Consider the following 23767-nt stretch of genomic DNA (forward strand, 5'->3'; position numbering starts at 1 on the left):
AAAGGAAAGGAAAGCTCAATGAAACAACTCAGAAAACTCAATTTCCATGGAATTGTGGCTGCCAGGTGAAATATTTCTCTGTTTCCAGGGACTGGAAGAGAACCAGTGGAGAGTTTAAGAAGGAACATGGGGAGAGGCTTCTTCTAAGGGTTGAACTGGCAGGAAAAGAGAGGATGGATTAAAATTGACGGAGAGGAGGTTTAGATGGGATATTGGGCAGGAATTGGGCACCCTGTGAGGGTGAGGAGGCCCAGGCACAGATATTCCATGGATTCCCCCTCCCTGGAAGTTTCCAAGGCCAGGATGGACGAGGTTTGAAGCATCCTGGTCTATGGAAGGTGTCCCTGTCCATGTCAGGAGGTGCCACTGGATGATCTTTGAGGTCTTTTTCAACCCAAACCATTCCATGTTAGCATTTTATGGCATAAAGTCCATTCAAAGATGCTCCTGATTGTCCTTGCCTTGCTTTGAGAAGGTGGAGGAAGAAATGCTGAGCCTGCAGAACCAATGTTTTTCCCTTTGCTATTTGTCCCCAGTCCTCATTTGAGGTCCTAAAAGAAATTCCATTGGCGCCATGTCTCCTGTTGATCTCACTCAAGGACCTTTACCTGGACAAAACCAGTGTCCTTCAGTCATCCCAATTATAAAAGGATTTATAAATAAATGTAGTCAGCTTTATTTCCTCCCCTAACGCTAAGGAAAGCAATGGGATCATAAAAAATAATTCCCCACATAAAGCCCGGAGACAATAGAGGTCTGGGGTGGAATGTGCAGCTCACACTGTGTGTGGGTTTGAAATGCACTAGCAATAAGCAAAAACAATTTCAGCACTTTTGGGGAATTATGTGTCCTGCAATTTGGGGTTGGGACCTAATTATGAACTGGCGCATCAGGTGGCCAGTGCCCTGTGGGCAAGCAGGGAGCTCTATAAAAGGTGTCTGCACCAGGTCCTTCCATCCACTTCTCTCACCTGTTCTGCCTTCGTGAACCAGGTAAGTCACTTCTGTCTCAAGCTTCTCTAAACTGAACTTTCTGTCAAGAAATCTGGTTGCAGTCAGGCTGCTGCTGCTGCTCTGTAGGATATTTGGTGTTTAATTTCTCATTTATCTCTAGGTCTTTCAGGAGAGGGATTGAATCCCCAAATTATATTATTTTAGCGCTCCAATGGGTTACTTGCCTGTATTTTAGGAAATAAAGAATAACCTGTATATATTTTAGGAGATAAAGAATAACCTGTATATATTTTAGGAGATAAAAAGTAACCTGTATATATGCCTGCATTTGGTAGTTTTGCTGAGTTTGTAACAGGAAAGATAAAATCTGAGTGGAAATCAGCAGCTAAGAGTAATGTATTGCTGATGAAATTACCAGATCTGGAAATTCAAAGATACAACTGAAGAGTACAGACTGTGTTGGACTGAAGAGTAACCTGGAGATCACAGTCATAGGAAAAATAAAAAAAGGAAATACATTTACTTCCCAGATTTATTACTGATTCTCTTGGACTGCTTCAGCACAGCCTGAAGTTTGCTATTCCTTTAAAATTAATAGAAATTAACACCTTCCACAGATCAACCTCCAATCCCTGCAAGATGGCCTGCTACGACCTGTACCCCTCCTCTGCCTGCGGCGTCTTCCAGCCCCAGCCCGTGGCCGGCAGCGGGAACGAGCCGTGCGTCCGCCAGTGCCCCGACTCCACCACCGTGATCCAGCCTCCCGCCGTGGTGGTCACCTTCCCCGGGCCCATCCTCAGCTCCTTCCCGCAGGATTCCGTGGTGGGATCTGCTGGAGCTCCCGTCCTGCCGGCCTCCGGAGCCTCCCTGGGCTATGGGGGCTATGGGTCCCTGGGCTACGGGGGTCTCTATGGATATGGGGGCTACGGATCCCTGGGCTACGGGGGCCTGTGGGGCTACGGGGGCTCCTCCCTGGGCTATGGTTCCTGTGGTGGGTACCGGGGCCTGTATGGCTTTGGGAGATCCTTCGGCTCCTGCAGCCCCTGGTCCTCCCGCTACGGCCGCTACCGCCGCGGCAGCTGTGGCTCCTGCTAAACCCGAGGGAAAAACCCCGAGTGAGGTCTCACCAACAGAAGAAATGTGATGGTTTCACAGCCAAAGAGCTTGGAACCACTGCTGCTCCATCTCAAAACCATGGATTTGTAGTTGTCCAGCCCCTTTTATATTTCTCCTTTTTAATCTTCTGCCTTAAAGCTTGTCCCTCTCCATTTCTGCGATGCCTGGGGTAAATATGGAACAAAAGGGCTCAAAATGGGTCCTGTTTGTTCACATCAACAGCTGGGATTTGGAAAAGAACCCGAATCAATCACATGTGAATGTGCCTCTGGCTGGAGAAGAGGTTCTTGCTTCTTGGAGACTCTGCAAATGCATTACTGTGCTTGTTGTCATTAAAAGTTTATTGCATCAAAGTTGCCATGTTCTGGTGTTCTTTTCTCCTTTTTCACCATGGTTATTTGCCTTTGGAGAAGTCTCACCTGTGCAGGTGTCCGTAGCAGCCTAAAATATCCTGGAATCTTGGAATGTTTGGGTTGGGAGGGATCTTAAAGCTGATCTCATTCCGTGCCCTGCCAAGGCAGGGACACCTCCCACTGGCCCAGGTGGCTCTGAGCTTCATCCAACCTGTCCCTAAACCATGGAGATAAATTTCCTGCCCAAAAAACCAGGGAAGATTAATTTTCTGTATGAATTTCTTCCAAGTGAAGCTTTCATCCCTTTGAACTTCATGTTCTGACTCAAATATTTCCTCGGTCAAATTCTTAAACTCTGTCCTCAGGAAAAGCCTCAGCAAAAAATTAAATCAATTTCCTGTCAAATCTTTAAATAAAGTTTTCTGGGCTACAGAGTGAAACTTTGAAATCTGAAATCTTTCTGAATAATCATGAAATATAAAGTGGTGGATGGCTTTTGTCAGAAAAACAATTTCTTCAGGTATTCATTCACACCAGCAAGAAAAACTGGAGAAGAAAAAACCTGGGAAGATGGTACCTGGAAAAATTAAAAGGTAGGAAACACTATAACCTGTGAGCAAATCCACCCTTCTTGTTCTGGTGAGATTCCACCTTCCACCATCCTCAGGGAAGCTGGAGAGGGAACTGGAGTGACAAGACAAGGGAGAATGGATTCAAACAGAGAGAGGGCAAATTTAGGGAGGATTTAGGGAAGAAATCCTTCCCTGTGAGGGTGGCTAGGCCCTGGCACAAGTTTTCCTGGGAATTTCTGGTTGCCCCATCCCTGGAAATGTCCAATGCCAGGCTGGAGCAACCTGATCTAGTGGGAGGTGTCCCTGCCCATGGTGGGGGTGGAAGGAGAAGATCTTTAGGGACCTTTCAATCCAACCCATTCCATGAGTCTATGACTCTGTAATATTATTTTTGTGCCCCAGGACAGCTGAGGGGGGAGGATTCCTGCTCCCAAATTCTGGATCAAGGAACAGGGACTGACTTCACTCCCAGCTAAGACATTCCAGGTGGTTTTGAGCTCTGAACCTCAGCCTATTGTAAGGATTTAAATTCCCCTTCCCCACCCACCCCACCCCGTACAGAGAGAAGTGTTGCAAGCCCACAGCCAGAGAAATGGAAACTAAAACTTCGTTTGCTTTTTGCAGAACAGAATCACTTTATTGAGAAAAAAAAACATTCACAGAAAAGCATTGCAAAGTATGAAGAATATCAGATCACAGGCAATTCCTTCCGTGGTTGCTCTTCTCCAGTTGGACAGTGAAGTTGCATTTTAGAAGAAGATAAATTATTATTTTATCCCACATATTACATACACAGACAGGAAAAAAAGCCCAGAAGGTGACAAGTAGAAGGTGAACAAATCAAGGAGGAGTTGCGTGCTTCCAGCTCCACTGGAGTGGGGTGGCCGCGGTCACAACACCTCCTCTGGGGCCAGGATTGTATCTCTCCATTGCCGGTGATTCCTTACTCCGAGATGTTTCCGCAGGGTTTAGCAGATGCCCCAGAAGCCGCGGCCGTAGCGGCCGTACCAGGAGGAGTAGGGGCTGCAATAGCCAGAGCCAAAGGCTCTGCCAAACAGGCCCCGGTACCCCCCACAGGAACCCAGACCCCCGTAGCCCCACAGGCCCCCGTAGCCCAGGGATCCGTAGCCCCCATATCCATAGAGACCCCCGTAGCCCAGGGACCCATAGCCCCCGTAGCCCAGGGAGGCTCCGGAGGCCGGCAGGACGGGAGCTCCAGCAGATCCCACCACGGAATCCTGCGGGAAGGAGCTGAGGATGGGCCCGGGGAAGGTGACCACCACGGGGGGAGGCTGGATCACGGTGGTGGAGTCGGGGCACTGGCGGACGCACGGCTCGTTCCCGCTGTCAGCCAGGGGCTGGGGCCGGAAGACGCCGCAGGCAGAGGAGGGGTACAGGTCGTAGCAGGCCATCTTGCAGGGATTGGAGGTCAACACAGGCTAAAAATGAAGATAAGGAGTTCAAAATTCATCAATTTAAATTAAAATAACAAGTAGAGAATTCTGAGCACTTTGCAATCTCAGTGGTCTCCAGTTTCCACAAAGTTTTTTCTCCAAAAATTCTCTAAAGGGTGTCCACACATAAGAGCAACTGGCAAATGTTCTAAAAACCTTGTCCCTCATAACATCCTGCAAAGAACTAGGACTGATTTCTCCATATTAAAATGAAAAACTGGAATCAAAACCAGTGAGAACAAAGTGACTTTGTCCAAGGTCATTGGATGAGTCATTAGCAAAACTCAGATTTGGGTTCAGCAGGTTTGCATGAGATGGAGCTTATAGAGAACTTAATTACAGTAGCTTCATCTTCCCACTCATCCCAATTTTGCTGAGAGTCAAGGGAACAATAAGATTATAGGATTGTGAGCACCCAGAAAGGCATTTGACAAGACAACAAAGAACAAATCTCCAGCAATGTTCTGTAAATCCTTAACCGAGTTCTGAGGAACAATTTGAAAGTGAGAAGGTGAAGGAGAGCCTGAGGATTTTTGGTAGCAGGACGCAAATGACTTTATCATGTGTGAACGGCTGCAGGGGTGACACCCTTGTCAAACCTTGAACCTTTTATGCAAAGGTTGAGATGGGTTAAATGTACCAAAATGAGGTTCAGAGAATCACAGTCTTCCTCAAGCTGGAAGTGACTCAAAAGGCTCAAGTCCAACTCCCTGCTCTTTGCAGGGTTATTTACAGCTAAGCCAGAGAACCTTGGAATTGCCTGGTTTGGAAGACACCCTTAAGATCATCCAGTCCCACCCCTTCCATGGGCAGGGACACCTCCCACTATCCCAGGTTGCTCCAAGTCCCATCCCAACTGACTTTGGATGCTCCCAAGGATGGAGAATCCATGGAATATCCAGTGCCAGGGCCTCCCCACCTTCACAGGGAAATAATTTATTCCTAATATCCAACCTAAAGTTCCCCTCTGTCAGTCTGACCGCATTCCCCGTGTCCTGTCCCTGCAGTTCCTGAGGAAAGTCCCTCTCCTGGTTCCCTGGAACCCCTGGAGATCCTGAGGTCTCCACACAACCTCCGTTCCTGCAGGCTGAACATTCCCATCTCTCCCAGCCTGGCTCCACAGGGAGGAGATCCAGTCACCTCGGAGCACGGTCCAGCTTCTCCAGGGTCTGGAGTTCCTGGCACCAAGAACTCCACAGAGAGTTCTACACACCAAAAGGACAGAAAGATCCTTGATCTTTCCCAAGTCCATGCAGATTCACCCAACAGAAAGGATGCTGGACATCAACTCCAGTTGAAACCAACAATAAAAAATACACCGAGAGCAATGGAGAAGATTCAGACTTACCCAAGTCTCCAAGAAGTCAAGGGAAGCGTTTGGAGGAGTGAGGAGACAGAGGAGCTTTTATATCAGCTGGAGGTACCAGATCAGCATCTCTTGCTCGCCCCAATTTCGAGCTCATGCAACCATCAGGATGATGAAATTGTTTGGTTCATTATTGGCGTTTATGAGGCCTTTCAAATTTGTTTATAATAATGATCTAAACATCACCTGAGATTACAGAGAATTCTTTCATCTTGTGACAACTTGGGGGGGATTAATACCCGGCATTATTCCTGTCACTTCTTTGGAATTATGTCAGGAATCGCCAAGCCAGCTCCTCTTGGTATTAAGTGAATACCTGGAGAGTAGCTCATGCGTTCATAGGAATCACAAATTCCACTGGAATTTAATCCTGAGCAGGAAAAACAGTGAAATCCTTAATTTTGGCCAAGTCCATAGAGTTCCATGGAGGAAACAGAGAGGAACCTTTGTCTTCCTGAGGCTTGTTTGGGTTCAGGAGATAAATGAGAAATGAATTCACGAAGTTAACTAAAGCCACAAAGGGATTGGAGGTCCTGAAGAGACTTTTCCCTGGTGTTGAGGGTCCGATGTTTTTTGGACAAAGATGGCACCTGAGAACATCGAACAGGCCTTAGGAAACGTGGGATTTTTTAGGAAAAAATGGATCCTCTGGTGCAAAAGACTAAGTGTGATGCAAAAGCTTTGAATTATAGCCTTGGGTTCTTAGAAATCATGAGCTCGTGTGATACACAAGTCATAAATCCCCAAAAGGGCTGAGCTGGAAGATTTGGGATGAGGGAACAATCAGGAATTTGGAATGTGTGACACAAAGGCTCCTTCTTGCCTCATTTACGGGTGGGCTGTTTCAATATTGCAGACTCCACGCTGTCGGTGAGCCCTAAATGGTGAGGTGGGGTTCTCAGCCTCTGGGGGACAGGGGCTTTTGGACAATAATCTTTTCAAGCTTCTGGGACGCAAGTCCATGCAAATCCTGTAGATGGTCCAGCAGACTAAAGGCATGGAGCTGGATTTAGGTGCCTCACAATTATGGAATGACATCACATTCAAATGCTTCAGTCAAGATATTTGTGTCCTTGGTATCATCAGTTCAAGGCCAAATACTGGGGGTTTGTCCCCCTTCAGGTTTTTTCCCAATGAAAAGAATTTGAAATAAAAGATTCTGAATAAAACCCAGGAATTCATGGACCGTATTTTATTCAAAAACAATTCCAGGGATGGGACATCCACAGGCCCTGGTCCAAGGGAACAAGGGACAGGAAAACAGGGAATGGCCTTGGGTGAGGGTTGGTCACAGCTTGGACTTGATGGTCTGGGAGGGCTTTTCCAACCCAAATAACTCCAAGATTCTGTAACAAAAACCATTTAAGGACCACAGGATGCTTTCCATGCCTTCCTTTGGGTTCCATATTGTTCTCACACTAAGCAGAGAGTAATAATGATAAAAATGACCACCCCAAAGTGGTTCTACATAATTTATTCTCCAGGTATTTTGTTTTTTAATGGAAAAAAAGCTCTGTAGATCAGGTGACCCCAAGCGAGCAGAGGGGTTTTGCCATTAACGATGGAGAAGCTCTAGAAGAGCGTTGGGATAATTCCTGCTGTAACACCAGGGCTGTGAATGGAATGATAACAGGAGTGAGGATGGCTTGTCACCATTCCAGATGAACGAGGGCTCTGTGATGAAACTCACCTATCACATTTCACGAGACTTCGGACCAGCAAATAAACAAAGAGTCAGCAGAGCTTTGAGGAGCTACGTGTCACATTCATTTGGGTTTGCCCCAATTATGCACATCCCCAAATTGCACCTTAGATGCTCTCCAGGACTTTGGGAATGGTATAAAAGCTCTCCCAACCCGGGGCTCTTCACATCGCCTTCCTTGCTTCATTCACCTCAGTGAGAAAGGTAAGCACCATTCTAAGGGATCTCTTCCCTTAGAATTTTTCCTTTAGAAAATTCTAGTCTCTCTTTTCTGCTGTTCTTAATCAAGGTTGGGATCATCCATAAGGCTTCTAAGATTCTTAATAATTGGGTTATTTTGTGATGGATTTATTTTTAGTTGGTGCTGGACATTCATAAGTTTGTAACGGTAAAATTATTCTTTCTTCTTAGTAGAAATTAGAAAAATTATCAAAGCAGCTTCCAAAGACTTGCAGAAGGTTTGTCCAGCCAATAAGAATTTTCTATGGGTTTTCAAGGTGAGAATGAAGTACAAGAAATTAGGAATGAGACCCCAGGAGAGACAACAGCTCAGAGAGCGAGTGATTTACAAAAACACTCATGAGAACGAAGGGCAACAAAGACTTGAGACATAACAATTACTTTCAACCGCATGTCCAACTGTCAAATCTTTTAACAATTGAATTTCTGCCTTTTGCTCGCTCCTCAGTGTCCGCTGACCTCCAATCCCTGCAAGATGGCCTGCTACGACCTGTACCCCTCCTCTGCCTGCGGCGTCTTCCGGCCCCAGCCCCTGGCTGACAGCGGGAACGAGCCGTGCGTCCGCCAGTGCCCCGACTCCACCACCGTGATCCAGCCTCCCCCCGTGGTGGTCACCTTCCCCGGGCCCATCCTCAGCTCCTTCCCGCAGGATTCCGTGGTGGGATCTGCTGGAGCTCCCGTCCTGCCGGCCTCCGGAGCCTCCCTGGGCTATGGGGGCTATGGGTCCCTGGGCTACGGGGGTCTCTATGGATATGGGGGCTACGGATCCCTGGGCTACGGGGGCCTGTGGGGCTATGGGGGTCTGGGTTCCTGTGGGGGGTACCGGGGCCTGTTTGGCAGAGCCTTTGGCTCTGGCTATTGCAGCCCCTACTCCTCCTGGTACGGCCGCTACGGCCGCGGCTTCTGGGGCATCTGCTAAACCCTGCGGAAAACCCTCTGGATGATGTACAAGGGCAAAGCAAAATGCAGATTCTTCTTCCCTTTAAATTCTTTCCTGATGCCTCCATGAGTTCAATTCCTCGTTATCTTCTTTATCACCCCTGTGGCTGAATGCAGTGACAGACTGAAGTGTCTTTCAAGCTCTGTCTGCATTTACAATCCTGATGTTGCCATGCTGTTTGTGTTCTTTTCATTCTCATTAAAACTGTTGCATCACTGAAAATCCTCGCGTTGGGCTTTTGTGTTCTCACCCACCCCTGAGTTTGCCAACCTCGCTGGGTAAAGCTCCCTGCTCTGCATGAGGCTGCAAAAACATTGACAGACCCTGCCCAGAGGGGAAAGTTTCCAAGGAGAGCCTCCCATGGGGCTGTTTTACCCATGAATTTACAATTTCAGTAAATTTACATTTATGGAATTGCAACGTGGTCACAACATGGTGGCCAAAGATAAGCAGAAGTTTTCCTCTATGTGTTGAGCCCTGTGTGCAGAGGGAACTTCTTCAAATCCACAAGGACCTCATGAGTGGTCATGGAATCACAGAATTGGGTTGGAAGAACCTTGGAGATCGTCAAAAACATGGGTTTAATTTATTTATATATTAAATAGAAGTAGAATTTGCGTCTATAATTTATAAGTAGCCTAAAACCCTAAAGTACTCCACCATAAATTTTGTTATCTTCTTATGTCATCAGCAAAGCACAAAGCCACCTCCTGATTCAGGCAGATCCTTATCTCAAGAGGAGTTTTCCTCATCTGGTTCAGCTGCCAAAAGATCTCAGGGTACGCATTTTCCTGCAGCAAAAAGATTTGTTGAACATCACCCTGAGAACTTAGAGAACTTCTGACCAGAAAACTGAAGGGAAAATGTGAATTTAAAAAAGGCAAAACCTGCTGCAAAATTGAATGACTCCCAGCAGAACCCAGAGCTTTCCCAGCGGTATCCAAATGACAGGCGGAGTCGATGTTCTACGTCCTGCCAGGACCTGAAAAATCAGTCAGAAAATCTGTCTGCCTCCTGCCAGGACCTGTTAAATCAGTCAGAAAAATCTGTGGTGGTGAAGAGAAGGGTAAGAAGAGCTCCAGTTACAAAAGGAGCCCTTAAGCAGGGTTTAAGCCAGGCTCTAACAGAGATCCCGCGGTGCTTCCAGAGGGAAGGGACAAAGGATCCGTGTGATGACGCCGGATGGTGGCTGAGCCACCACCCTCGGGTCAGGCAATCCTTGAGTTGGTCATCGGGAAATGTGACGGTCTCCAGGTGACGCAAGCGTGGCCGTCATCCAGCAGAGACTTCTGAGGGACAAGGGAAAAGCTTGGAAATCTCACGGAAACGGGAAAATTGGGTGTCCAGTTCTGGGCAAGACGGACATGGAGGGGCAGGAGAACGTCCAGGGAAGGGAACAGGGCTGGAACAGCTGGAATATGGAATGGAGAATCCTGAGGGAGCTGCAGGGGGCTCAGCCTGGAGAAAAGGGGGATCCAGGGGGAGTTTGGGATCTGCCAGGTGGGATTTGTGATCTGACCCCAGGGAACAGGGACAGGACAAGAGGGGACAGCCTTGAGCTGTGCCGGGATTGGAAATTTGGGAAAATTCCTCCTGGAAAGGCCTTGGAAGGGGCTGCCCGGGGAGGGTTAGAGTGGCCACCCCTGTCCATGTCTGAGGAATTCCTGGACGTTGGTCTGCATGAGCAGGTGGGGGTGGTCCCAGCTGGACTCGGTGACCTTGGAGCTCTTTTCCAGCTTAAATAACTCTGGGATTCTGTGAAACTCCAGACAGGATCGAGGAGGGGCTTTTGATACGTCCTCTGAGCTGCTGGAGACCTCGAGGCTCCCATTAACGCGTTTATCACGCCTGGGTCGCCTGGTGGTGACGAAAGAGTTTTGCTCAATGTTTCTGTTTATGAGTTGGTTCAAATTCTGACGCTGCACAAAACACAAATTACAACCCAAAGATTTCTTTCATCTCAGCATTTTAATTGGCTGAGGTTCACGCCTGGTAACGTTCCATGAAATACACTCAGAATGACATCGCGGATTCTGCTGCTTCATTTATTCACCTCTCATTAGCTGGCATAATGATGCTGGCTCAGCTGTTAATCATCATTTTCATCTGCTTGAAGGTGCAAGATTTTTTTCCTTTCTTCTTCGCCCGTGGTAGATAAAAAATTGATGAAAACCTCGGTGCCTTCTTTGTGAAATCAGCAACTTTTATGTGCAATTGGAATTTGGACTTGGATAAGACCATTCAGAACTTTTCAGAGGAAATTACAGATAATTTTTAAACCATCCAGATCCGTGTTTTGTCTCACAGATGTTCAGGCTACAAACAGAGAAAATGCGAATTAAAACACCAGCACAGAAGAGGAAACTCACCCAAATAAATGAAAACTTAAATTAGACGAGAAAATCCTCTGAGGTGAGAAGCCATGAGCTGGTGAAGGGAACAGGGAGAGTCCACTTGGACAATTTTTTTTAAAGTTTTATTTTTAATAGTAATTATAAGACTAATTTTAATTACATTTCAAAATGCTGAGCTCTTAGAACACAGCCACATATTTATATTGCAATAATCACACCCCATTTCACACATAAACTATTAAGGAAGTTTTGGGAAGTGCTTAAAAACACACCCAAAAAATATTTGGACACTTTTTGGGGAGAATTATTCCTATAATCCACTGGGGACATCCCGAAGTTTGGGGGAAAGAACCTCCCAATTTCAGTGTAACTTTGGTAGGAATGTGTTTATTTAATAACCCATCCACAGCAAATGAGGGGTTTTGAGGTGGGATCTGGTGATGTTCATCTGTGGAAAAAACACTGATATCCCTCCAGAAAAAAAACAAACAACCAAACTTCGATTGAAGCCCTGTTTTAGTTACTAAAATATTGTGTTTTCTGCCTTGAGGAAAATGGAATTTCCCAATCCCAGTGGGCAAATCCACGATTCCCAGAACGACCTGTGGTTTGTGGCTGCGGGTGCAAAACCCATCAGGAGGCTCCTTGCACCTCTCCAAGCATTCCATTGCAAAATCCGGGAGCAGAAGTGATGAGAGCCGGGATCCGGAGCCCCGAACCCCCAAACCTGTGCACGGCAGCAGGTTCTGACTCCCATTAAAGTCATTAATGAAGCTAATGAAGGAAGGGCTCAGCAAATGGGGTTCAATTCCCGCTGGGAGGGATGGAGCTGCTCCATCAGGATCCGAGATGAAAGGGAGCCGGCAGCTGGAATGTGCTGGGCAGAGATTCAGGGTGGTTGTGCAAAGCGAGGAGAGTTTCGTCACTTTGGGGAGTGATTCCGGCTCCTCCGAGCTGGCGACTCCCGGGCTCGGCGTGTTCAGCCCCGGGGCATCCCCGGGTTGGGATAAAAGCAGCAGCTCTGCGCAGCTTTTCCATCATTCTGCTTTTCTCCTCTCCATCAGGTAAGTCCGATGTGTTTTCATTCCTCTCCCAGCTCCAGAATGCCTTTGCTATTTGATTTTTTATTCCAGCTATTGTTCGCAACCATTGCATTCATTTCCAGGGCTTTATTTTTCCTTTATTCTTATTTTTATTCTTTGAATTTTCATTTTTTTCCAGTATCCTGGCAAGTATTTTGCTGCAAGGATTTAGGAGCCAAATCCATTTGAGGCATTTTTTACTTAGGGATGACTTTTTTCCCTGTTATTTGTATTTGGCCATTCTTGGACTGACAGCAGAATGAAAATTCAGGATGGCACAAGCTTTAAAATGCTGAATTTTCCTGCATTTCAGTCCATGACTGAATCAAGGAAATTTGCCCATGCCCTGAGCTGTGAAATGATCCAGCTGAAGAAAGAGTTTGTTTTAATTCTAATCATTTATATATTTAAAAAAATGTAATTATTTTGTTATTTTCACCACAGCCAAAAAGAAGGAAAGTAGACTCGTGCTATGACCCAGTGAATAAAATAATATTTCTACTTTTTTTTACTGGGGAAAACCATTAAACTGAAGGCTTTTATGCCCAGATATCCAGGTGGAAAAAAGTTTTAAATCCTTATTTTTATCTGATGAAGGAATTGTGTTCCTTCCATCCTATCCCATTTCCATCTCCATCCCATCTCCATCCCACTCCATTTCCATATCTATCCCGTCCCATTTCCATCTCCATCCCATCTCCATCTCACTCCATTTCTGTCTCCATCTCACTCCATTTCTGTCTCCGTCCCACTCCATTTCCATCCCATCCCATCCCATCCCATCCCATCCCATCCCATCCCATCCCATCCCATCCCATCCCATCCCATCCCATCCCATCCCATCCCATCCCATCCCATCCCATCAATCCCATCCCATCCCATCCCATCCCATCCCATCCCATCCCATCCCATCCCATCCCATCCCATCCCATCCCATCCCATCCCATCAATCCCATCCCATCCCATCCCATCCCATTGATCCCATCCCATCCCATCCCATCCCATCCCATCCCATCCCATCCCATCCCATCCCATCCCATCCCATCCCATCCCATCCCATCAATCCCATCCCATCCCATCCCATCCCATTGATCCCATCCCATCCCATCCCATCCCATCCCATCCCATCCCATCCCATCCCATCCCATCCCATCCCATCCCATCCCATCCCATCCCATCCCATCCCATCCCATCCCATTGATCCCATCCCATCCCATTCATCCCATCCCTTCAGTCCCATCCCATCCCATCCCATCCCATCCCATCCCATCCCATCCCATCCCATCCCATCCCATCCCATTTCCATCTCCCATCCCCATCCCTCTCTCAACCCAAACCTGCTCCTGTCCCACCCCAATTTTTCCCCCGAGGATGTTTCCCCCCATTTCCCAGCTCCCCCAAACCCCTCCTGCCCCTTCCCCAGATCCTCGGTTTTCAGCAGCTCCTTCTCTGCATTCCAGGACCCTCCACCTCCGCCGGGAAATGTCCTGCTACGACCTCTGCCCCACCACTGGCGGCATCTCCTGCCCGCAGCCCGTGGCCAACAGCTGCAACGAGCCGTGCGTCCGGCAGTGTCCGGACTCCTCCGCCCTCATCCAGCCGCCCCCGGTGGTGGTCACCTTCCCCGGGCCCATCCTCAGCTCCTTCCCGCAGCAGGCCGTGGTGGGATCTGCTGGAGTCCCGGCCTTCGGGGGCTCCCTGGGCTCCGGGGGTCTCTACGGCTCCGGGGCTTTCCCGGGATACGGCACTCGCTCTGGATACGGAATCTCGGCGCTGGCCAGCGGCTCCTGCGGCCCCTCGGCGTCACGGCGCTTCAGCCGCCTCCTCCGCGGCTCCTGCGGGCCCTGCTGAGGGCAACGGAGCCTCCAGGGAATCCCGGGAATGCCCAAATCCACGGCCACGAGCGTGAGGGGTTGGCATTTCCATGGGCGCCTTCACATTCCTGATCTTTCTTCTACTTCTTGTTTGGCACCTCCTCGTTGTTTGCTTTCGCTGCCTATTCCAGCATTCCCGGTTTATTGGACTGGCATGGAACAGCCCATTCCCTGATCCAGCATTCCCGATTTATTGGAAGGGTGTGGAACGGCCCATTCCCTCTTTCAGCATTCCCGATTCATAGGACCAGCATGGGACAGTCCATTCCCTGTTCCGGCATTCCCAATTTATTGGACCAACATGGGACAGTCCATTCCCTGTGGATTTCACCTGCAATGACCAATATCCTCGGACAACAGCCAGGAGAAGCCGGCTGAGGACATCTCAGAGCAGACTTTGGTTGGACTTTCCCCACAATTATCCAGGAATGAATTTCCCCTGAAATTGTCTGGGAATGGATTTTCCGCGTTCTGTGATCTCTGGCTTTGCAAAGGGGCATTTCCCGCTCATTAAAACTTTGTTGCATCACACAGCAGCCTCCTGGTTTCCTTTTTTCCCCTTTTTTCCCCCTTTTTCCCACTTTTCCCCCCTTTTTCCCTTCACTCACTGATCTGCCCGCAGGCAGGTCCGAGCTGCTCCCTGAGCAGGAGCACAACCTGGGTTTACCTGATTTTCCAAATGTTTCTGTAATAAAACTCCTCAGGAGCAGCTTTCCATCCTTTGAAAATTAGAAAAAATAAAATAAATAACAGAATTCCAGCGTCATTCAGTCTGGAAAAGGCCGTGGGCAAAACTGACAGGACATGGGGAATTTATCAGGTAGAATTATTCTTTATTCTGGGTTTTTTTATTTAACCAGGAATTATGGAATCAAGGAATGGTTTGGATAGGGAAGGACCTCCAAAGGTCATCCAGTCCAACCCCTCTGGTTTTCTCTCACTTGATCAGGTTGCTCAGAGCCCCTTGGATGCTGCAAAAATCAAAGATTCCAGATATTCTTATTTAATTATTTGGGTTAAAAAAAAAAAAAAAAAAGAAAAAAAGAAAAAGAAGCTTTTCTTCAATGTGCCTGAGGGAGAATTTCATTTAAAGCACCCAAAAAAATTGAAGTGCATCTCCTCCAATAGCAAAATGAGAAAAATGCCAATCCCACAGGAATCTGGCCCTGGAAGGACGCTGGAATCCAGCAGGGCACATCCCTGGGCCTTTGTGTCTGCAGGGAATTTGTCAGCCCGAAGCACCGAAAAACCCATTAAATAAAGATTTTGCCATCCCGGAGCACCTAAAACCCATTAAATAAACATTTTATCCATTAAATAAAGTATGGAAATCAAACACAAGATATTTAATTGGCATCGGGATCTGCCCGGAGCTGGGATTAGGCTGAGGCTGCCTTTGCAAGGCTTTTAATGAGTCAGCTGCTGATTGCATCTCAATTAACAGCATTTCCTTGTCCTCGGACTGAGCCCGGGGTAAAACAAGGGTGCAGTGACCTCTGGGGTTCAGAGCCGAGTTTTTCTCATCCTCAGTTTTCTCCTGGGTGGCAGGTGGATCAGGAGCCTCAGCTGCCTCCATCGGAAGTTTTCTGTCCTGTTCTTCTTCAGATTGTGCCCGAGAACTGCAGGAAATGCCAGCCAGACATCCCCCTGCTGCAGTGGCCAGAAAATGATGATTTTTGTGTCAAATTCGCTCCATATCCAGGGGTCACAGGACCCGAGGCTGCTGCAAAACAGAGATGGAAATGGAGGAGAAACCCCTCTAAACTCTGAGACATTTTCGGATCTTTTCCTTGTGTTTCTTTCTGTTCCTTCCAAGCCCAGGGAGAATTAAAAAAATCAAAGGTTAAAGAATTGTCCTTTGGGGTTTCACAGAACCAGAAAATGGTTTGGGTTGGAAGGGACTTAAAGATCTTTGATTTATGGGCAGGGACTCCTTCTCCCATCCCAGGTTGCTTCAACTTGTTCTTGGACAATTCCAGGGATGGGGCAGCCAGAAATTCCCAGGAAAAGAGAATTTCCCCACCCTCCCAGGGGCGAGTGGGTTGATCTGCAGGGAGCACTTTAACAACTCCTTAATTTATTTTAATTTATTTATAAGAACTCATGGAATTACACCAATAATTTGCCTTTCAGGTAAACATTCCTGTGGGAATTTCCAAGGGAAGTTTTCCAAGGAAAGTTTTTCCCCCAGGCTGTTTTTAAACAAGGAAAAAAAACATAAAATTACCGTGTCGGGAGGTAATTAAATCGCAGCCCGGGGCGGGCATTGAGACACAAATAATCCCAGTCACCCGCGTTTGACTTTCTTTGGGAACAGGGAACAGCCACGCCTGCCCCGAGGGCAGATCCGGATGGGATTGGGAGAGTTCCAAAACCTCTTTATCCCTCTTGGAATGACTTTGTGTCACCGCCGAAAGGACCTGGGCACCTTCTGGGTGTGGAAAGGCACCAGAAGCTGCCACGCTCACCCAGACTGGCGGAAAACCCCCAAAATTATGGGTAAAAAACACAGGAAAACTCTGGATTTTGATGCACAACTGTTTAATGAGAAAGGAGGAAGAGAAATATCACGGTGGGGGTGGAAAATCCCGGGGGAAATTAAAGAAAAAATCGCTCCGGGGCTGGGCATTCCACAAGGGCGACTCCTGCGTGTTCAGGCGTGGGAAGGTGACACGACCTCATCCCACTTTCAACCAGCCAGGGATCATGGATGGGACCATTCCAGGTCGCTTTGTTTTGTTGATTTGTTTTTGGTTTGTTTTTTTTGGGGGGTTTTTTTTTTTTCTTTTTTTAGGACCCGCGGGGGGGTGGGGGAAGAAAAGAAAAAGAAAAACCGGAATTTACATAAAAGCGCGGGGCTGAGGATGCTCCGGGAACTGCCGGGATTTGGAGCTCAGGGTGCTCCGGGAACTGCCGGGATTTGGGGCTGAGGATGCTCCGGGAACTGCCGGGATTTGGGGCTCAGGGTGCTCCGGGAATTGCCGGGATTTGGGGCTCAGGATGCTCCGGGAACTGCCGGGATTTGGGGCTCAGGATGCTCCGGGAATTGCCGGGATTTGGGGCTGAGGATGCTCCGGGAACTGCCGGGATTTGGGGCTGAGGATGCTCCGGGAACTGCCGGGATTTGGGGCTGAGGATGCTCCGGGAATTGCCGGGATTTGGGGCTCAGGATGCTCCGGGAACTGCCGGGATTTGGAGCTCAGGGTGCTCCGGGAATTGCCGGGATTTGGGGCTGAGGATGCTCCGGGAATTGCCGGGATTTGGGGCTGAGGATGCTCCGGGAATTGCCGGGATTTGGAGCTCAGGATGCTCCGGGAATTGCCGGGATTTGGGGCTCAGGATGCTCCGGGAATTGCCGGGATTTGGGGCTCAGGATGCTCCGGGAATTGCCGGGATTTGGAGCTCAGGATGCTCCGGGAACTGCCGGGATTTGGGGCTGAGGATGCTCCGGGAATTGCCGGGATTTGTGGAGGCTCCGTGGTGGCTCTTGGCTCCTTCCTGCTCATTCCTGGGATGTTTAACAGGGTCTGCAGCTCCCGGAGGATCCGTAGGAGGAGTAGGACCTCCCGTAACCGTAGGAGCCGTAGGAACCCCCAGATCCCAGGAAGTTTCCGGATCCCAGGAAGTTTGAGGGTGCCGAGGAGCCCACGATGCTCTCCTGCGAGCAGGAGCTGAGGATGGGCCCCGGGAAGGTGATGACCACGGGCGGAGGGTGGATGACAGCCCGGGAGTCCCCGCAGGAGGTGACACAGGGCTGGCTCCAGGCGTCCGCGCAGGGCTGGGGACAGGAGATCCCGCAGGGGACCAGGCAGCGGGAGCTGGAGTTCTGTCTGTAGGGAAACATCTCCTGGGATTGAGGATGGGTCTGGAACCACAGAGCCGAGGCAGCAGGAAGGTCAGAGACCGATTTAACGGAGGCTGGGCTGGGAAGAGAAAGAGCGGACAGCAAAAGCATCACAAAGAGGCTCAAAATGCGGCGTTTTCCATCTTCTCGTGTCCTTGTCTCCTATGTGTCCCGACTCTTAATTATGGAGTCGATTTGACACAAAAATACCCCTCAAATTTAGCAGTAAATCTCAAATTAACAGTAACCCCCAAAATGAGCAGTTACCCCCAAAATGAATAGTAAATCCCAAACGAACAGTAACCCCCAAAATTAATAGTAAACCCCCAAAATTAACAGTAACCCCCAAAATGAAGAGCAAACCCCCAAAATGAATGGTAGCCCCCAAAATGAACAATAAATCCCAAATGAAGGGTAACCCCCAAAATGAACAATAAATCCCAAATGAAGAGTAACCCCCAAAATGAACAATAAATCCCAAATGAAGAGTAACCCCCAAAATGAACAGTAAATCCCAAAATGAACAGTAACCCCCAAAATGAGCAGGAACCCCCAAAATTAACATTAAATCCCAAATTAGCAGTAAATCCCAAAGTGAACAGTAAATCCCAAAATTAATGTTAACCCCCAAAATGAGCAGTAACCCCAACCCCTGCCCCGGCCCTGCTGGCCCCACAATTTGGGATCCAAGCAAAGCTCAGTTCAGATCCTGACAGTTCCAGGAACAATTCCAGGCTCGGACTTACCCCGTGGAGCTCGGAGTGAGTCGGGAGGGTTTGCTGGAGCAGCCCAGAGCCAAGAGGGTTTTTATACCTTTTCTTGGGCAATCAGCTGGAGCTGAAACATCCACGGCTGATGAATGATCCAAGAAAAATTCCCTCCACCTCTCACTGGCCCAGATAAAGTGATTATTTCGCTCAGCAATTATTACTGTTGTTGTTACATCCATGGCATTACTCAGGCGCGGTAATGATTTCTTTTTTTTGATTTTCATTGTTGCTTTTTCCTACTTCTGGGATTGCCTCACGATTGCTCAGAGGTTGATCCATCAACACGAGGTGCTGACATAGCCCGGATCCCACCCGGCTTTTTCAGAGGAAAAGGGAATTGTGCAATTTCTGCCATTATTGACCCACAGTGACTCCGGTGACTCCGACTCCAGGCACGTTCATCCACAGGTGCCTTCCGACGGAATTTGGGAATGGGAAGAGCTCCTTCCCATCCTCCTGGTCAAGGAACACTCATGAAATGTCCAGGGGGAGTAACCAGGGGCTTTTCCAGGAGAAATCCACATCCACTTTTTAGGGAATCTGTGGGATCAGCGCTGCTGAGGGAGGAGGATTCACGGACTGGGGTGAGCCAGGTCAGGGAGGGGATCCGTGCCTCACCCCTGGAAAACCTGGGAATGTCCAGCTGCAGCTCCAGCTGAGGCAGAGGTCTGGCTGCAACTTCAGCAGATTTGTTCCTCAGATTCCTCCCTCTCCAGTCATTCATGGATTGCGTTTCCTGTTGAGTCTCCATTTCCCATACCCAACACTATTCCTAAATTTCCTCAAGAAATGAGATTTTCCCCCAAAAAATCCCTCCCTTTATGGAGTTATAAAGTGAACAGTGAGGGTTTTGAGTAGCCCTGAGATTTCTGTCCCAACATGTCCCTATTATTCCATTTTTTCCATTGGTAACTCTTAGGGTAGGAAGCCTGAGGGAGCTTTTCCTGGGGTTTCCCTGAGTTTTCCCAACCCTTGGAATTTACAGTTAAGAGGATTCACCCAAACCAAAACCAGGACTAGGAAAAACCGGGGAAAAGAGAAATTGTGGGGCCACAACCACCCCTGGAAGCTGCTCCTGCCCCGACCACACCTGGAAATCCCTGTCCCAACCTCCCCATCCTCCTGAAAGGGTAAAAGGAAAAACCCAATGGGATCAACCCAAATGAACCCTAAAATTCTTCATTTTGGGTCCTGGTGTTTGATCCTCCCCCTCTGCTCTGCTGTGCTGAGATCCCACCAGGAATTCCGTGCCGGGTTCTGGTGTCCCCAAGCCATGAAGTTGCTCAGGGGGCTGGAGCCACTCCCCGATGGATCCAGGCTGGGAATGTTGGGAATGTTGAGCCTGTGGAGACCCCAGAGATCCTCCAGGACTTGCAGGGGCTCCAGGGAAGCTGGAGTGGGACTTTTCCTCAGGAACTGCAGGGACAGGACACAGGGAATGGGGCCAGGAGGACAGAGGGGGAATTTGGGTGGGATTTTGGGAAGGAATTGTTCCCTGTGATGGCCTGGCCCATGGAATTCCATGGATTTCCCACCCCTGCCAGTGTCCAAGGCTGGGCTGGTCTATGGAAGCTGTTCCTGCCTGTGGAGCAATTCCACCCAAAAAAATTCATTCCTCAACATTTTTACCAGCTTGGCAAAATCAGCAAAACGCTTCAGGAAGCGAAACCGCTTTAAAAAAAAAACCTCAAGGAAGAAACTGGAGGGTGTTGGGAGAAACTGATAATTATTCCAGGCAGATAAAACAACCGGAGCCCGGGCAGGGATCGCCTCCCGAGGGTTGGGAAACGCCGGGGATGGCTCAACCCCCGCGGGCGATCCCGGGATGGATAAAAGGCTCCCGGCTCCCAATTCCTCCCAAGCCAGCTCCGGATTCCTGAGATTTCAGCTCCTCGGGCTTCTCCTCTTCGGGATCTGAGTGAGTCCGGGGGACGCTTTGGGGGTGGCCGGGGTGGGAGTCGCTCCTTGGGGAGACTGGGAGAGCTCTGAGGAGCTGCCAGGGAGGAAGGGAGAAGGAGACGGAAGAAAGAGAAAAATCGGAGTTTTTGGAGAGGAGCTTTTTGGGAAGGAGGGAGGAAAGGGACAGGGAGAAGAAAAGAGGGAGAAAAAAAAGGATTTTCCCAGAGCAAGTGCTAGGGAGGGAGGGAGGGAGGGAGGGAGGGAGGGAGGGGAGAGGGACGGGGTAAGGGAGAAAGAAGAAAAATCTGAGCTTTTGGAGAGGAGATGCCTGGAAGGGAGGGAAGGAGGCATGGAGACAGAGAGGGAGAGGCAGGGGGAGAAGGGGAAGAAGAGAAAAAAATCTGAGTTTTAACAGAGGAGCCGTATGAGAGGGAGGGGTGGAGGGAACAGGAGAGAGGGACAGGGAGAAGAGAGAAATAGCTGAGATTTTGGAGAGGTTTTGGAGGAAGGGATGGAAAGAGAGGAGTGAGGAGAAGAGGGAGAAGGGAAAGAGAGAAAAATACGAGCAGGGGCTCTGCTGCTCTGATTTCCAACCCTAGCTCCCCTTTCCGCAGCAGTTCCAGGATGTCCTTCTCCAGCCAGCTCAGCTCTCGCTGCTCCGCGCCCTGCGCCGTGTCCTGTCCCCAGCCCTGCGCGGACGCCTGGAGCCAGCCCTGTGTCACCTCCTGCGGGGACTCCCGGGCTGTCATCCACCCTCCGCCCGTGGTCATCACCTTCCCGGGGCCCATCCTCAGCTCCTGCCCGCAGGAGAGCATCGTGGGCTCCGCGTTCCCAGTGGGAATGGAGCGCCCCGCGGGCCTGCAGGGCTCCCTGCTCTATGGAGGCTTCCTCTCCTCCAGGAGCGCCTGGAGCCAGCGCTCCGGGGGCTGCGGGCCCTGCTGAACCGGGAGAGGGGATGGGGGAACCGGGGGGAGCGGCAGCCAGAGCTGGGGCAGGGGCTGAGCCCGGGGATGTGGCTCTGTGGGGCTGGGAGATGCTCTGAATGCATGGGAACTGCTCAGGATCCATGGGAAATGTTCTGGATCCATGGGAAGTGCTCAGGATCCATGGGAACTGCTCAGAATCCATGGGAACTGCTCAGGATCCATGGAAAATGTTCTGGATCCATGGGAACTGCTCAGAATCCATGGGAACTGCTCAGGATCCATGGAAAATGTTCTGGATCCATGGGAACTGCTCAGGATCCATGGGAAATGTTCTGAATCCATGGGAACTGCTCAGAATCCATGGGAACTGCTCAGGATCCATGGGAACTGTTCAGAATCCATGGGAACTGCTCAGAATCCATGGGAACTGTTCAGGAGCCATGGGAACTGCTCAGGATCCATGGGAACTATTCAGGAGCCATGGGAACTGTTCAGGATCCATGGGAACTGCTCAGGATCCATGGGAACTGCTCAGGATCCATGGGAACTATTCTGAATCCATGGGAACTGCTCAGGATCCATGGGAACTACTCAGAATCCAAGGAAATTGTTCAGAACCTGTGGGAAATGCTCGACTTCCATGCAAACCCCTCAGCACCCCTGGAATCTCCTCAGCACCCCTGGAATCTCCTCAGCACCCCTGGAATCTCCTCAGCACCCCTGGGAGCTGCTCTTCTTCTCCTCCTTCTTATTTTTAATGTCACTTATCTCCAAATTTGCCTTTTCCCTCCCAAAACCCCGAACTGTTTGTCCACTTTTATCCCAATAAACTTCTGTGTTTGCATTCAAATCCCTTGGATTTCTTCTCTTTTTTATAAAACCTCTGCAAACCCATGGGACCAAACTGTCCCATTATCCCAAAGATCTTGGGAGGAGGGTTTGGCTCTTCCAGGGAATGTTTTTATGGATTCATCTGTCAGAAAATTCCCATTTCACCTTCCCAGGGAACCAGGTGGGAGAGGGCTGCGCAGTGCTTGGAAAAGAATTCCATGAAAAATTAAATATCCACTCCAGAACTGCTCCAAGAGCTCATCCCGCCCGAACAGAAAACTCCAAATCGTGATGCAGAAAGGATTTTATTGGTGCTGAGAAATGGGATTCATCCTGTGACAGCAGCGCCGCTGGAAATCCCAGGGGAATTCAGAGGGAATTACAGAGGAATTCAGAGGAATTCGGGAAAATTCACAGCAAGGCAGAATCGATGGGAATTGCGAGCGGAGATCCATCCAGAGGGAATTGTAGGGCTGGGATCACTCCTGGATTGTTCCTGGGATCATTCCTGGGATCACTCCTGGGATTGTTCCTGGGATCATTCCTGGGATCACTCCTGGGATTGTTCCTGGGATCACTCCTGGGATCATTCCCGGGATCATTCCTGGGATGAAGGAGCAGCCCCGGCCCCTCTCGGAGTCCTCCCCTCGCTCACTATTTCCCGATTTGCTTCTTTTTCAGCGGCAATTGGTAACCCAAACCTTTGCTGGGCTTGGCAGGACGGGGGTAGGAATGTCGGGGATAAGAGGAGTAGGAATTTCGGGAATAAGAGAGGTAGGAATTTCGGGGATAGGAGGGGTAGGAGTAGCAGGAGGAGGAGGAGAAATTCCAGCCAGCAGAAGCTGCTCCGCGCTCGAAGGAGCTCTGGACAGCTCCGGACTGGATGGAGCTCTGGACAGCTCCGGACTCGAAGGAATTTCCCATTCCCACTGGGAACGCGGAGCCCACGATGCTCTGCTGCGGGCAGGAGCTGAGGATGGGCCCCGGGAAGGTGATGACCACGGGCGGAGGGTGGACCACGGCCCGGGAGTCCCCGCAGGAGGTGACACAGGGCTGGCTGCAGGTGTCCGCGCAGGGCTGGGGGCAGGACACGGGGCAGAGCTGCTGGAAGGACATCGCGAGGCTGGAGGTGACACAGAGGGGACAAGGTGAGGGGACAGAGCAACGGGGAGCCCTCACGTATTTATTATTTATTATTTATTATTTATTATTTATTATTTATTATTTATTATTTATTATTTATTATTTATTATTTATTATTTATTATTTATTGTTTATAATCATTAATTATTAGTTATTATTATTAATTACTCTTTATATCTATTATTTATTTATTTATTCAAATATTCATATTTCCAACATTCGTATATTCCAATATTCACATTCCAGTTTTAATGTTTTCAGTGTTCAGAGTTCCAATGTTCATATTTATTATACTCATATTTCAAATATTAATATATTTTAAAATTCATCTTTTCAATATTCATATTT

General features: G+C 49.0%; 4 protein-coding genes and 1 pseudogene across 4 annotated transcripts; 3 read left to right on the forward strand and 2 right to left on the reverse strand.

The window, feature by feature from the left end:
• The first annotated feature begins 1276 nt into the window (after positions 1 to 1276).
• On the forward strand, positions 1277 to 2092 carry LOC110476914 (scale keratin). Its single transcript, XM_021542208.3, has one exon. The coding sequence runs from the start codon at positions 1593 to 1595 to the stop codon at positions 2046 to 2048; it is 456 nt and encodes a 151-aa protein (XP_021397883.3). The 5' UTR covers positions 1277 to 1592; the 3' UTR covers positions 2049 to 2092.
• Positions 2093 to 3546: 1454 nt separating this feature from the next.
• LOC110476913 (uncharacterized) lies at positions 3547 to 5719 on the reverse strand. Its single transcript, XM_085560834.1, has one exon. It carries the CDS (start codon positions 4404 to 4406, stop codon positions 3963 to 3965), a length of 444 nt encoding a protein of 147 aa, XP_085416960.1. The 5' UTR covers positions 4407 to 5719; the 3' UTR covers positions 3547 to 3962.
• A 26-nt stretch (positions 5720 to 5745) lies between these two features.
• Positions 5746 to 9885, forward strand: LOC110476912 (uncharacterized). The gene has a single exon (XM_085560835.1). It carries the CDS (start codon positions 8232 to 8234, stop codon positions 8673 to 8675), a length of 444 nt encoding a protein of 147 aa, XP_085416961.1. The 5' UTR covers positions 5746 to 8231; the 3' UTR covers positions 8676 to 9885.
• A 3577-nt stretch (positions 9886 to 13462) lies between these two features.
• Positions 13463 to 22295, forward strand: LOC110476911 (uncharacterized). The gene is made up of 2 exons (XM_085560829.1): positions 13463 to 20538; positions 21134 to 22295. Exon 1 carries the CDS (start codon positions 13504 to 13506, stop codon positions 13981 to 13983), a length of 480 nt encoding a protein of 159 aa, XP_085416955.1. The 5' UTR covers positions 13463 to 13503; the 3' UTR covers positions 13984 to 20538; positions 21134 to 22295.
• On the reverse strand, positions 17524 to 17961 carry LOC110476910 (feather keratin B-4 pseudogene; annotated as a pseudogene).
• Positions 22296 to 23767: the final 1472 nt, after the last annotated feature.

The sequence above is a fragment of the Lonchura striata genome, chromosome 25 (genome assembly GCF_050655825.1).
Source record: "Lonchura striata isolate lonStrDom1 chromosome 25, ASM5065582v1, whole genome shotgun sequence".
NCBI classification, from domain to species: domain Eukaryota; kingdom Metazoa; phylum Chordata; class Aves; order Passeriformes; family Estrildidae; genus Lonchura; species Lonchura striata.

What these genes read in the sequence shown, in the direction of transcription:
- LOC110476914 (XM_021542208.3), top strand. Translation starts at nt 1,593, where the DNA reads ATGGCCTGCTACGACCTGTACCCCTCCTCTGCCTGCGGCGTCTTCCAG.
- LOC110476912 (XM_085560835.1), top strand. Translation starts at nt 8,232, where the DNA reads ATGGCCTGCTACGACCTGTACCCCTCCTCTGCCTGCGGCGTCTTCCGG.
- LOC110476913 (XM_085560834.1), bottom strand. Translation starts at nt 4,406, where the DNA reads ATGGCCTGCTACGACCTGTACCCCTCCTCTGCCTGCGGCGTCTTCCGG.
- LOC110476911 (XM_085560829.1), top strand. Translation starts at nt 13,504, where the DNA reads ATGTTTCCCCCCATTTCCCAGCTCCCCCAAACCCCTCCTGCCCCTTCC.